Here is a 12,345-nt window from a genome sequence, read left to right as displayed (position 1 = left end):
AAAAAACATAAAGCAAGAAATACGCATTAAAATGATGTATAACATGACCACATTTAAGAATGTATTCCAGTATGAAACAGCAAATTTCAACAATGCTAAAACTGCAATTACTTTTGCACCAACCTGATACTTAAGCTGTGACTCATGCTTGAAATAAAAGCTCGTAACAGAAACAGGTAACTCTTCATTCCTTCCTTGTTAAGCCCCTGCAATCACCTGAATGTTCCCTTTCAAAGAATGGAAGTAGCTGTTCTGCTTACAGTGGTGTGTGTCTGAGTGTTTGCGTAAGAGCTCAGGGGAGGGAATGGAAAGAGTCCCCTTGCAAGGCAACAAAACTTGTGTTTAGAGATGGATGAGAGAGAGGGAGAGAGAGAGAAGGAGAGACTGAAGACGGTGGCATTTATGGTAGAAAGGGATACGGGCAGTGGTGGTGGCGTTAGCAAAACACTGTGCCACTCACGTACAAGAGCTGTCGCCTGAGATTCCTATTAAAGCATTTAATTCGATGCCAGAAACAATTCTGAAAAAAGAAGCAAGGGCCAGGTATCCTTCATTTTATATATTTGATATGTTTGTGAAGAGTCAAGTGTAAATCTGGTTTATAGAAGTCAAAATATGCTGTGATCACTTTAGGGAAGTGTTGAAAGAAACAGCTGAGGGATTTTTTGTATGGCAGAGACACCTTTTGAAATGTAAATAATCTGTTCTTTGGTTTGTAACTCTATATTCCTAACCCAAATGAGGGAGGAACCAGGAAATTGTTGTGTAACTTTCCCCTACCCCGTCTATGTAAGGGAAGTCCTCGTTAGGTATGAGTGTGTCTGCTGCTTTATTTATGTCATTAATGGTTGGGAAGTAATGACGGTGGCAGCCCCATTTAGAATGTACCTTGGAGATATTACGTGTTCGGTTCCAGACCATTGCGGTAAATTACAGGAAATACTGCAATAAAGTGAGTCTCATGATTTTTTTGTTTCCCGGTGCATATAAAAGTTATGAGTACCCTATACTGTAGTCTGTTAAGTGTGCAGTAACATTGTCTAAAAAAAGGTACATACCTTAAATGAAATAATTTTATTTAGATAAAAAATACTTCATTGCTAAAAAATGCTAACGATCATCTATCAAATGACTAACACATGGTGATCTTTTCGCTGGTGGAGGATCTTGCTTAGATGTTGGTGGCTGCCGTAAGTTGAGGTGGCTGTGGCACTTTCCTAAAATAAGACAACGGTGAAGTTTGTCACATCAATTGACTCTTCCATAGAAGATTTCTGTGTGGCATGTGATGCTATTTGATAGCATTTCAGCCACAGTAGAGCTTCTTTCATATTAATAATTGGAATCAATCTTCTTACACCCTGCAGCTACTTTATCAGGTAGGTTTATGTAATATTCTAAATCTTTTATTGTCATTTCAGCAGTGTTCCCAGCGTTTCATCAGTAGATTCCGTCTCAGTAAACCACTGCCTTTGCTCATCCATAAGAAGCAGCTCCTCCTCCGTTCCCATTTTATCATGAGCTGGCGGTTACTCAGTAACATCTTCAGGCTCTGCTTCCAGTTCTGGTTCTCTAGCTGTTTCCACCACATCTGCAGTTACTTCATCCACTAAAGTCTTGAATCCCTTAAAGTCAAACATGAGGGTTGGAATCAACTTCCAAACTCCTGTTCATGTTGATATTTTGACCTCCTTCCATGAATTACAGATGTTTTTAATGGCATCTAGAATAGTGAATCCTTTCCAGAAAGTTTTCAATTTCCTTTGTCCAGATCCATCGGAGGCCTCACTCTCTATGGCAGCTATGGCCTTGCAAAATGTATTTCTGAAATAATAAGACTTGAAAGTAGAAATTACTTCTTGACCCATGCCTGGGCTACAAAATGGATGTTGTGTTGTAGGCAGCATTCAGCTCCTTGTACATCTCCGTTAGAGCTCTTGGCTGACCAGCTGCATTGCCAGTTAGTAGTAATATTTTGAAAGGAGACTTTTTTCCTGAGCAGTAGGTCTCAACAGTCAGCTTAGAATACTTGGTAAACCATACTGTGAGTAGACGTGCTGTCATCTCGGCTTTGTTGTTCCACTTCTAGAGCATGGGCAGAATAGATTTAGCGTAATTCTTAAGGGCCCTAGGATTTTTGGAATGACAAATGAGCATTGGCTTCAACTTAAGAGTCACCAGCTGCACTAGTCTCTAACTAAAGTCATCCTGTCCTTTGAAGCTTTGAAGCCAGGCATTGACCTCTCCCTAGCTGTGGAAGTCCTAGAGGGTATCTTCTTCCAATAGAGGGCTGTTTTATCCACAATCCGAATCCATTATTTAGTGAGCCACCTTTATCAGTTATTTTAGCTTAGCTAGGTCTCCTGGGTCATTTGCTACAGTTTCTGCATCAGCACTTGCTGCTTCATCTTTCACTTTTATGTTACGGAGACGGCTTCTTCCCTTGAACCTCGTGAACCAACCTTTGCTCACTTCAAACTTTTCTTCTGTAGCTCCCTCGCCTCTCTCAGCCTTCATAGAATTGAGAGATTTAGGGCTCTATCTGGATTAGGTTTTGGTCAAGGGAATGTTGTGGCTGGTCTGATCTATCCAGAGCACTGTAACTTTCTCCATCTCAGCAGTAAGGCGGTTTCACTTTTTTATCATTCATGTGTTTACTGAAGGTGTCACTTTTAATTTCCATCAAGAACTTTTCCTTTGCATTCACAACATGGCTCACTGACACGAGAGGGCTAGCTTTTGGCCTCTCTCAGCTTTTGACATTCCTTTCTCTCTAAGCCAAATCATTTCTAGCTTTTGATTTAACGTGAGAGATATGTAACTCTTCACTTCACTTGAACACTTAGAGGCCATTGTGGGGTTATCAGCTGGCCTAATTTCAATATTGTTGTGTCCCAGGGAACAGGGAGGCCCAAGGAGAGGGAGGCAGGCTGATGGTGGAGTCGTCGGAACACAAAACGTTCATCCACTGAGTTTGCCTCTCACGGGCGTGGTTCGAGTTGCCCCCCTCCCCCGTCCCCCCCCAGGTACCACAGTCACATCAGAGCCTGCTGATCACACATCACCGTAACAGATACAGTAGTAATGAAGTTTGAAATATTGTGGACTTACCAAAGTATGACACAGAGACGTGGAGTGAGCACATGCTGTTCACCAACAGACTCGCTCAGAGCAGGGTTGCCACAGACCTTTTCTTCGTTTAGAAGAACAGCCATGCAGTATCTGTGAAGCACAGCAAAACGAGATACGCCTGTATACTATGGTAATCACAAGAGCTGGACAGTAGAGCAGGTACAAATTTTTTAAAAAGTACCCAGCATGGTGTCTGCAATAGTATAGTCCCTCAGATAAGGTCTGTTATTGTTGAGTGAGATACATTGAGAATACACTTAATAGTCTAAGTGAGTAGGAGTTGTAACTTTCCTGTAATAATAATGACTCAGTGGCGGGACAGTCGTGGGACTTAGACTGTGTGTGTCAGTGCTGTCCAGTTGAACTATTTTATGAGGCACATGTATAATTTAAGATTTTCTAATAGCTGTATTAAAAAGGTAAAGAATAGCTGAAATTTATTTTAATGGTGTATTTAACGCAGTGCATTCAGAATATTAGCATTTGAAAATTTAATCCACGTAAAAATTACTGAGATATATATTACATGCTGTTTTAGTTTTCGGAATCAGAGTGTGTTTGCACTAATGGACCATCTCAGTCTGACGAGCCGCGTATTCAAGTGCTTGATAGCTACGCGTGGACAGCACACTTCTAGATTCCCTTGTCCTTGTTTCTTTCTGTGACACCACACTCTCTTGATATTTATCCCATCTCCCAATTTGTGTATTAAATTGCATGTCAGTTTGAAAGAAAGTTCGTGAGATCAGAAATGAAGAGTCAAAAATTTTTTGTCCTTAAGATTTTATAACTGTTTAGAAACTCCAGATCTGAAACCCTCAGTAAGTGTATTTTGGCAACACCTGAGACAGTGGAGAGTAGCATGATACCTGTTCACCAGTGAAGATACGCAGGGATAGAAGCATGTAGTGAGATTAGACCAAAGCTAGACTGAGTGGAGTTTGGTAGATTCAGCCTCGGTGGACACATTGGCCATTCGTTAGTGAAGGTGGAATCGCGGCAGCGTCGCACAGGAACCCAGAAAGGCTGGTGCATCTGCCATCTGGTGGTCAGGCTGAGCAGCGCAGGCGTTCATTTAGCTGATACCTGTATTGATTCTTGTTTTTCAATTTGAAGTTTAAACTGGTTCTCCATTTTTGTCTGAAATTGCCTAAAAAGTCCCATCCCTATTTATAAAAAATTAGGGCCATTTTTGGGACAATGGCAAGTCTGGATACTTTAATGCATAATTGTGTTTCTCATGTTGGTTCTGAAAAATACTCTCATTAACAAAGCTGGACAAAAAGAGCTAAAATTATTTGGAAGGAGAAATGGAATTTTTTTTTTTCAAATAAAAACGAATAGTCTCCAGCATTTAAAAAAAGTAGGTTAGTGTCAAAACTAGGTTTGCTTTCTTTTGAAGATGAGAAAAAGAAGACAACTAATAAAATGTTATGAAAATCACGTAGTCATTTCTACGGACTGGGCCCCTACACACAAAAATACACAACCCCCCAAAGGGGTAGGGGTCTTCCAGCATAATCTGAAACATTTGTTCTCCTCTAAGCTTCTACGCCTGGATGAATAATGGAACTTTGCTTGGTTCTGGGACTGCAGTTCTGATCCTGCAGTAACATAAACGGTGACACTTTTCCCTTCATAGAAGTGGCAATCATATCCCAAATCCAGCCTACGAATATATGGATTTTCCTAGAGAAAACATAAGCGGAATGAAATGCGCCTAGAACGATATGTGCCCCGAAGTGGGTGGTTTGCCAGGGTGATACATGTTTGTTGAATGATATACTTTAATGGAATCCGGAGAAGAGGAGGTAATTAGTTTAAGAATCACTGATGGGAATGTAAGTTGCGTACTCTCTCTAGTTGGCTATTCAACAAGACACTATTGGTTTGCTATCTTTTGAGACTTTTTTCTTTAATTTCAGAAAATAAAGCAGTTGGAGTGATGAAGTCGGGCCATGTATTCACAATTGAGCCAATGATTTGTGAAGGTGAGAAAAAAGACGCCGTCATATTCTTTAATGGGATTTTACTTATTTTAGGTTATTCATCAGATCAGTGATCTGTTCTGCCTGCTCTTTCGCTTCTTTCCCACTCCCTGTTCCTTCTCGAACTTGATGCTCTGTCATGCAGAGAACTGAAAATTTCAAGGGTTGGCAAGAAGGTCATGAAGATCCTGCCAGGGCGCGTTGTAATAACTAGGAGCCGCATCAAGCCTGCGTCGAGGTTCCTGCTTGACGGGGGGGGGGGGCGGGGGAGAGGAGGGAAAAAGCATTCATTGAGCCACCGGCTTTGAGGCAGACACAGTTAGATGATTTGGTTCTTACCGTTGCCGAGTTACGTGTTGCTCCCATTATGCAGAGGAGCAAAGTCACCCTTGAGGAAGGTAGGTAACTTGCCCAGGTCATTTAGCCGATTACGTGGCAGAGTTTGTCATACTCTCTTCAGGGTCGTGGGGCATCATGTAGCGATTGTGGGGAAAGCACAGCACAGACAGTAGCTCTGGCAGCCGGTGTGTCCCCACCATTGTTACTCCCTGTGACAGGCTTGTAGCAGTGATAGAAGACTTGGTGTCATGATGAGGGCTCCCCACCGAGACCGTCAAAGTGAGCATAATGCAATAATCGGAGCAGGCTCTCTGCTGGCTCCTCTAGGGGAGTGGGGACTCACAGAGGGGCTTGTGTGTCCTGTGCCCTCCCTGCAGCCTGCCAGTCTTTCTGTAACCAGTCTTGGGAGTGACTTCCGTGTTCTCTATCTCAGTAGCCAGTCACTGATCCAGCCTCCACTTAAGAAGAGGTGGGGTTCGCTGGAGGCCACGTTAGAGTCGTCTTGTTAACCTGATTTGTTACTGCCTTTTCTGTCAAACGTGAATTATGATCCTTATCTTGCCAACACACAGGGCTTGCAGTGAGAATTAAGTGAGATGATTTATATTAACATTAACCACTTTGTGTACTTTAAAGCAGTGGTCCGCAGCCTTTTTGGCACCAGGGCCTGGTTTCATGGAAGACAGTTTTTCCAGGGGGTGGGGGGGAGATGGGAGGGGCTGTAGACACAGAGAAGCTTCACTCGCTCGCCCCGTTCACCTCCTGCTGTGCGGCCTGGTTCCTAACCTGCCATGGACCAGTACCGGTCCGCAGGCCAGGGCTTGGGGACCGCAGCTTTAAAGGACTTCACAAATGTAGGGTAGTGTTTTTGTCATCCTAGTGGAATAAGAATGAAGTGTTGATCGTGTGCAAGCAGTTGGAGGGGCAGCAGGTGTATTAGTATCGTCAGGAGTGGTCAGGTAGCTTTCTGTAGAGCCAGGAGAGACGATCGTCAGCTTACAGCAGAAACTCCTCAGTGTAACTCAGGTTAAATCCCAGCTCTGGAACGGAATGTCTCATATTTAAAGGGGAATTTACTCAAAAGAGCAGCCAAATATGTTTGACTTGACATTACTGAAAATGCTGTTTGATCAGATCCCAATAAAATCAAAGTAGTGCTATCTTAAACCCATTTGCATCGAAAAATACCTGTTCACTCATCTTTAGCTGTTTGACGAGGCACCAGTTAACTTCCTTTAAGCTGCCTCGTATTTTCCTTTTAGTCCGGGATTTAACATTGCACAAGTGGATCGCAGACCGCAGAGTGTGTGTGCCGGGATTTGTCTGTGTGAGTCTGTGAGTCCTAAAGTACTATGTGTCACCTAAAGATTACTCAAAATGAAGAATATTGATTTTTTTTTTGACATCTAATTTTGAAACCCGAAAGCCCTGTAAATACGTATTTTTATAGTAGTATCCAGAATTGCCGAACTTCCTCATTCCACCTGTGACTCCGATTCTCTGGGCCTGGTCTTTCTGCTCTGCCTGCACTGACCCCCCACGCTCCCTCCCCGACTGTCCTTTCATTGTCCCCCAGTTGCTTTCACTGTCCCTTTACTTCTCTAGTTGAAACTCCTCTCACCCATTCTGCTGCATAATATTTTCCTTATCCTCTTGTACCAATCTCTTTCTCTTTCTCCTCCTTTCTGGTTCCAGGGGTGTGGTCTACAGAAATTTCACAGTATAATCTGTTCTCACCATCTGATTGTGTGCCTGTCATTTTGAAATTATGTCAGGAATTAAATGCTACAATAAAAGTACAAAAATGTATGTGATTTCCTTCCCAGTATACACTTAGCTAGTCAGATGCCAGAGTTATACCAGGAAAGAGCTAAATTAATTCAAGTTTTTACTCATGGTTGTGTGATGAGGGTTATCAATGTGTTTTCTAAAATGAAATGCAGCGCCTTTGTTTTGGAAATTCTGTCTTGATGTGATATATGGGAAATATAAAAAATGTGCACTTGTAACACACCTGAGGCAATTTAAACACCATCATTACTGGTACTCAGACAAAAATGAAGTTGGAAAGGCTTTAGCTAAAATAATTGAAGTGTGAATAAGGATCTTAACAGTAAATTTTCTACTCGGTTTTCTTACTGATACGCACTTACCTAGAGAGCTTATTTAGGAAACTGAGCTATGGGATTAGACATTGTTTCTGTCTGTCTGTTGAGGTGGCTGGCAGGACGAGACCTGGCCGGACGGCTGGACCGCGGTGACGCGAGACGGGAAGCGGTCGGCCCAGTTCGAGCACACCCTGCTGGTCACGGACACCGGCTGCGACATCCTCACCCAGCGGCTGGACAGCGCGCGGCCTCACTTCATGTCCCACTTTTAACGTCTCCCACGATGGCACATCTCAGTGACACCTTCTGACCGTACTGCGTGTTTTTCCGAGAGCACAGAAAGGCAGAGGAACCTTTTTTATCACCAGTTTTGTTTTGACTGTAGATGACAAAGGACTACAGCATTTGACGTGTGTCCTCAAGGACTCGTCCTGGGTCTGCAGAAGCTGAGAAGAGTAAAGACAACGTTGCTGAACTCTTTTCACTGCCTCCCCCACCCGGCCCACCTCCCCCCCATGCTCCCCCATCTCTCCCTGTGCACCTCTTCTCACTCGCCCTCTGAGCACTTTTGCTCAAACCCGCTTCTAGTTGCTTTCTTCACTGCCACCAACCGGCCACCAAGAGCCAGCTGCTTTTCAGGTGAACGCTGGAGATGAGAATCCTTGAAACTTTAGCAATATATGTTGCACCAGATTTTAAAAATTATATATATGGAGATATATATGTGTACATTTTAAATTCCATATACGTAATTACCAAACACGACGTGACCTGGGCTTTGCGTTGGTTCTGCTCTGACCGGGCTGTGGGCTGTCCTAAGTGGACCCCGAGTTTGCAGCGATTTAATTCCTGGCTGGGAATCGTCCTCCCCCTCGCCCCCGCTGAGTATTTACACTCGCGGCTGTGTGTGGGAAGCACGCACTGAGAGTTTCTCCAGTGCGCACTCCGTGTGTGTCAGTGAACGAATGTGATAAAACTCGCTTTGGAAGGAGGTTATCAGGCTTTTAAACATCTAGGTCTTGGCAAGAAATGACCATGCTCCAAGTGGTGGCTGGCTGTTGCGGGGCATGAGAACTTTGTAATACACTCTGTTTCAGACCTGTGCTCGCACAGAAGGGGGAGAGAAAAGTCCCTTGTGTTCCCTTCTCTGTTTTACCGCAAGGACGTGCCTTGCAGACACTCAGAAGGGGGAGCACTGTGGAGGAGGATGGGGACAGGGCTCTGCAGCGGCTCCAGCTGTGAGCACAGCGTGTCTCGTGGGCTGCTGGGTTCTAACCCCTAGTGAACCTGACAGTGACGAGAAAGGAACTTGGTGCTGTAACCTGGCGGCGGGGATGCGGCTGTCCCTGGTGTGCGGAACACACGTCCCCTTTACGTAGGGGAACCTCGTTAGAATTGACCTCAGCTGCCCAATGCCTGTTCCTTTCAGCAGTTGTCCGAACACGAGTGTATCCGATTAAAACCGATCCTAAAGTCATTGTCATTAGAGTGTACTTGATTACTTAAATCTGATGACTCTCTTGTGATACAATTTGATACCACTGACATTATACTTGTAAGAAAACATCTTTCCCAGAGTGCCTCAGACCTTATTGCTTTAAGATAATTACAATAATGTTTTCATTACTTTTATTATTTTAATGATTTAGCGAAGTGACTGAATCTGGTATAGGCTTGGGGTATGTGTGTGAAGTTTTTATCAAGCTGTAATATTTGTGAATGGAATGCCTTGCAATATGAATGTTAATATAATGTGTAAAGGGAGATTAAAAAGTTTGAATGATTATCCTACCCTGTGGTCACTAACTCTGCTGCATTTCTTTGGGATTTTAGAAGGGAGCGGTGGGAACGGGGAGGCCGATTTCGTAATTGAAAAGCAGCTCATGACCATGTGAGTAGCAATGCTTTTTCAGGTTTAATGCCCGTCTGATAACAGCAGTACTGGGCTTCATTCCACAGAGTCTGCCAGCAGCATCTGAGGTGCAGCGTGTTGTTGAGAGCTTTGAGACAGAAAGCTGAATATTTAGGGGACCGTTTTATGTACTGATAGTAGAATTAGCAGTGTGGGCTTATTCAGTGTCTATCATTAGAAAATAAACTCTCCCTGATCATCACCTAAATACAAATCTGGGAACGACACCAATTGGACATCAGACTGAGGTGGGGGGTGGGGGAGGGGATGGGGGTATGCCTACGTGATGAGTGCATTGCGCACCGTTTGGGGAGTGGTAACACTTGAAGGTGCTGACTCGGGAAAGGGGGGGTGGGGAAAAATATGAAACTATTGTTTTTAACTTGCACTGTTCACTTAATAATTTATCATGAATAAAAAAAAAATAAAATAAAAAAAAAAAATAAACTCAAGGGAATAAAACCTTGGTGGGATAGTGTCTGGTTAAAAGATAAAACATGCTGATACTGCTTTTTTCAGTTTGGGAGATTTTAAAACAATAGGGGCTCTAGTCTAATTGCATCTCATTATAAATATTCCACTTCTTAGGTGAGAGAATACCTCGTTTCATCATTCTGTTGATTTTTAACTAAATAAGTCAATGTTTTTTGTTTTTTTTTTGGAGACACCGTCTTGCAGTGTCTCCTGGGCTTAGAGTGCAGTGGCATCATCATAGCTCACTGCAACCTCAAACTCGGGCTCCCAAACTGCAGGGATTACAGACACAAGCCACCATGCTCAGCCTATATTAACTTTTAAAATAATGTTCTTTTTCCCTGCCAGTCCTCCAACACCTTTGGAATTACAATTTAGAAGAGAAACATTTGCATTTTATCTTGATTGTGTATGTGTTTTGCTGATAAAATGGATTAAATGGGATTAGACCCGTTCACCACCACCTTCATACCACTTGCCACCTACATGTCTAAAGAAATGGGCCAGGGGAGGTTTCGGGATTTTTTTTGCCATCTTCATGTGATTCCTCAGTTTGTCCTGTACCCACTTCTGGTTTTTTCTTTGGCTTTGGTCAAAACTGAGAGTAGGATGCTCTACTTTGCTAATGCCTCCAAATGCACCCTCATGGTATATGTAAGCTGTTTCCTTTTTTTTACATTAAATTTTATTTTTTTACTTCCAATTTTTTATTTTGAAAATTTTCAAATTTATAGGAATGTGGAAAGTATAGCATAATGAAATAATCATATATCTTTTAACTATATTTAAGAAGTGATTTTGCCACCTTTGCTTTACCTAAGCACTTTTCAAAGCAGCAGTATCGCCCATTACTACTTCAGCGTCTGTCTCTTAAAACATAAGGATATTCTCCTACATGATCATAATACAATTGGAAATTTAATATTGACACAGAACTATCTAATGTATGGTACACACTCAGAATTTTTCAGCTTTCCCCAAAATAGTCTTTAAAGCTTTCGTTTTCTTCTTTTTTATAAATCTGCTATCCCAAACTATGACATTGGATTGTCGTGTATTCTTAGTTTTTAGAACAATCCTCTCAACTTTTTGATGTTTTATGAAACAGTCACTTGAAAAATCAGGCCAGTTAGTTTGTAAAAGTCTGATTGTTTCTCATGAGGTGCAGAATAAACACTGGCAGAAGAGCACATAGATGGTCTGTTGTGTGTCCCATTTGTTGTATCACATACCGTTACTGTCACCTGCTAATGCTAAGTTTGATCACTTGGTGTCAGGACTTCTCACCGTAAAAAAAAAAAAATCTCTTTACTTAAAGAATATGGGAGAAGTTACTTGGAGACTATTTGGATATCCTGTTCCCTCAGTGGTTTGATCATTCATTGATCACCCTTGCCTAAATCCATTATTGTATTGCTTTGGTGGCTAGAAGTTCGCTAAGTCTAGCATTCCATCTACATTTATTAGCTGACATTCTTCTACAAGAAGTACTTTCTTCCCTCCCTCTACTCACTTTTGTTTTAAGTATCAATCTGGGCTCATGGATTATTTTTTAGACTCCTAATTACGTAATGGTTCCAAATTTGGCCAGTAGGAGCACCTTTAAGCTGGTTTATGGGTCGTTGTGAATCATCGGTCTTGAGTACTTCCTTGCTTTTTGCCATAGGGAAATATTCTAGGCTTGTGTACTTTTCCTGCCCCAGATTGGGAATTGGCTGTTTTTCCAAGAGCCCTGGGAGCCCTGGAATTTCACGGGGAGTGGTATTTGGAAATCAAGATCTGGGTTCTACTGGGGTGTCCTTGCTTCTAGGCCCTTTTAGGGAACAAATGCATTTTTAACAGATCATGAGTTCATTCTCATACTTGCAGTTCAAATGTAACACTGATCTTCCTCACCCTTCCCTGTTCCACATTTCTATCTCCCTTCTGCCTCGGTGAGAATTTGCTTCCAAAGAAGATTAATATTTATTCATTTGCTTGTTCCTGTAAGACATGTAAAATTATTTCAAAATTATACACCAAAATCAATACCAACAATAAGTACAAAATTTCTTTGTGATTTTTATTCTTGGAACATGTCATTTGAAGTCATTTTGATCTTATTCTCAACTTCCTAAACCATAATTTACTTTTTAACAATGTGTGAATCTTGGGGGCAAAAAAATATAGGAGTTGGGAGGATCTTTTAGTGGTCTGGGAGTTAGAAATATTAGAGCTGTTTGCGATAGTGTGATAAGATTGTCTGCATTTGGTGGTGTTCAACTTATACCAAGGTGTTTAGCTACAAGAGGAACAAATACACCATTTGTAATGTGGTTGTATGACCCATTTTCCAGTTCCTTTATACTAGAAAATAACGTCTTAGACGTTAACAGTCTAGGAACAAATTATT

The 12,345-nt window shown here is 42.1% G+C and overlaps 1 protein-coding gene across 1 annotated transcript in view; it reads left to right on the top strand.

Moving 5' to 3' along the window:
• Positions 1-8,013, top strand: part of METAP1 (methionyl aminopeptidase 1) — a 43,892-nt gene extending 35,879 nt beyond the window's left edge. Inside the window, exons 10-11 of the mRNA XM_069485330.1 lie at positions 5,058-5,123; positions 7,676-8,013. Coding sequence (XP_069341431.1) covers positions 5,058-5,123; positions 7,676-7,839 — 230 coding nt within the window. The 3' untranslated portion in view covers positions 7,840-8,013. The remainder of the gene's footprint in view (positions 1-5,057; positions 5,124-7,675) is intronic.
• The last annotated feature ends 4,332 nt before the right edge of the window (positions 8,014-12,345 follow it).

This window comes from Eulemur rufifrons, chromosome 13 (genome assembly GCF_041146395.1).
Source record: "Eulemur rufifrons isolate Redbay chromosome 13, OSU_ERuf_1, whole genome shotgun sequence".
Classification (NCBI taxonomy): Eukaryota; Metazoa; Chordata; class Mammalia; order Primates; family Lemuridae; genus Eulemur; species Eulemur rufifrons.
Note: the sequence above shows the minus strand (reverse complement) of the source record. Positions and strands in the feature narration are given on the sequence as shown.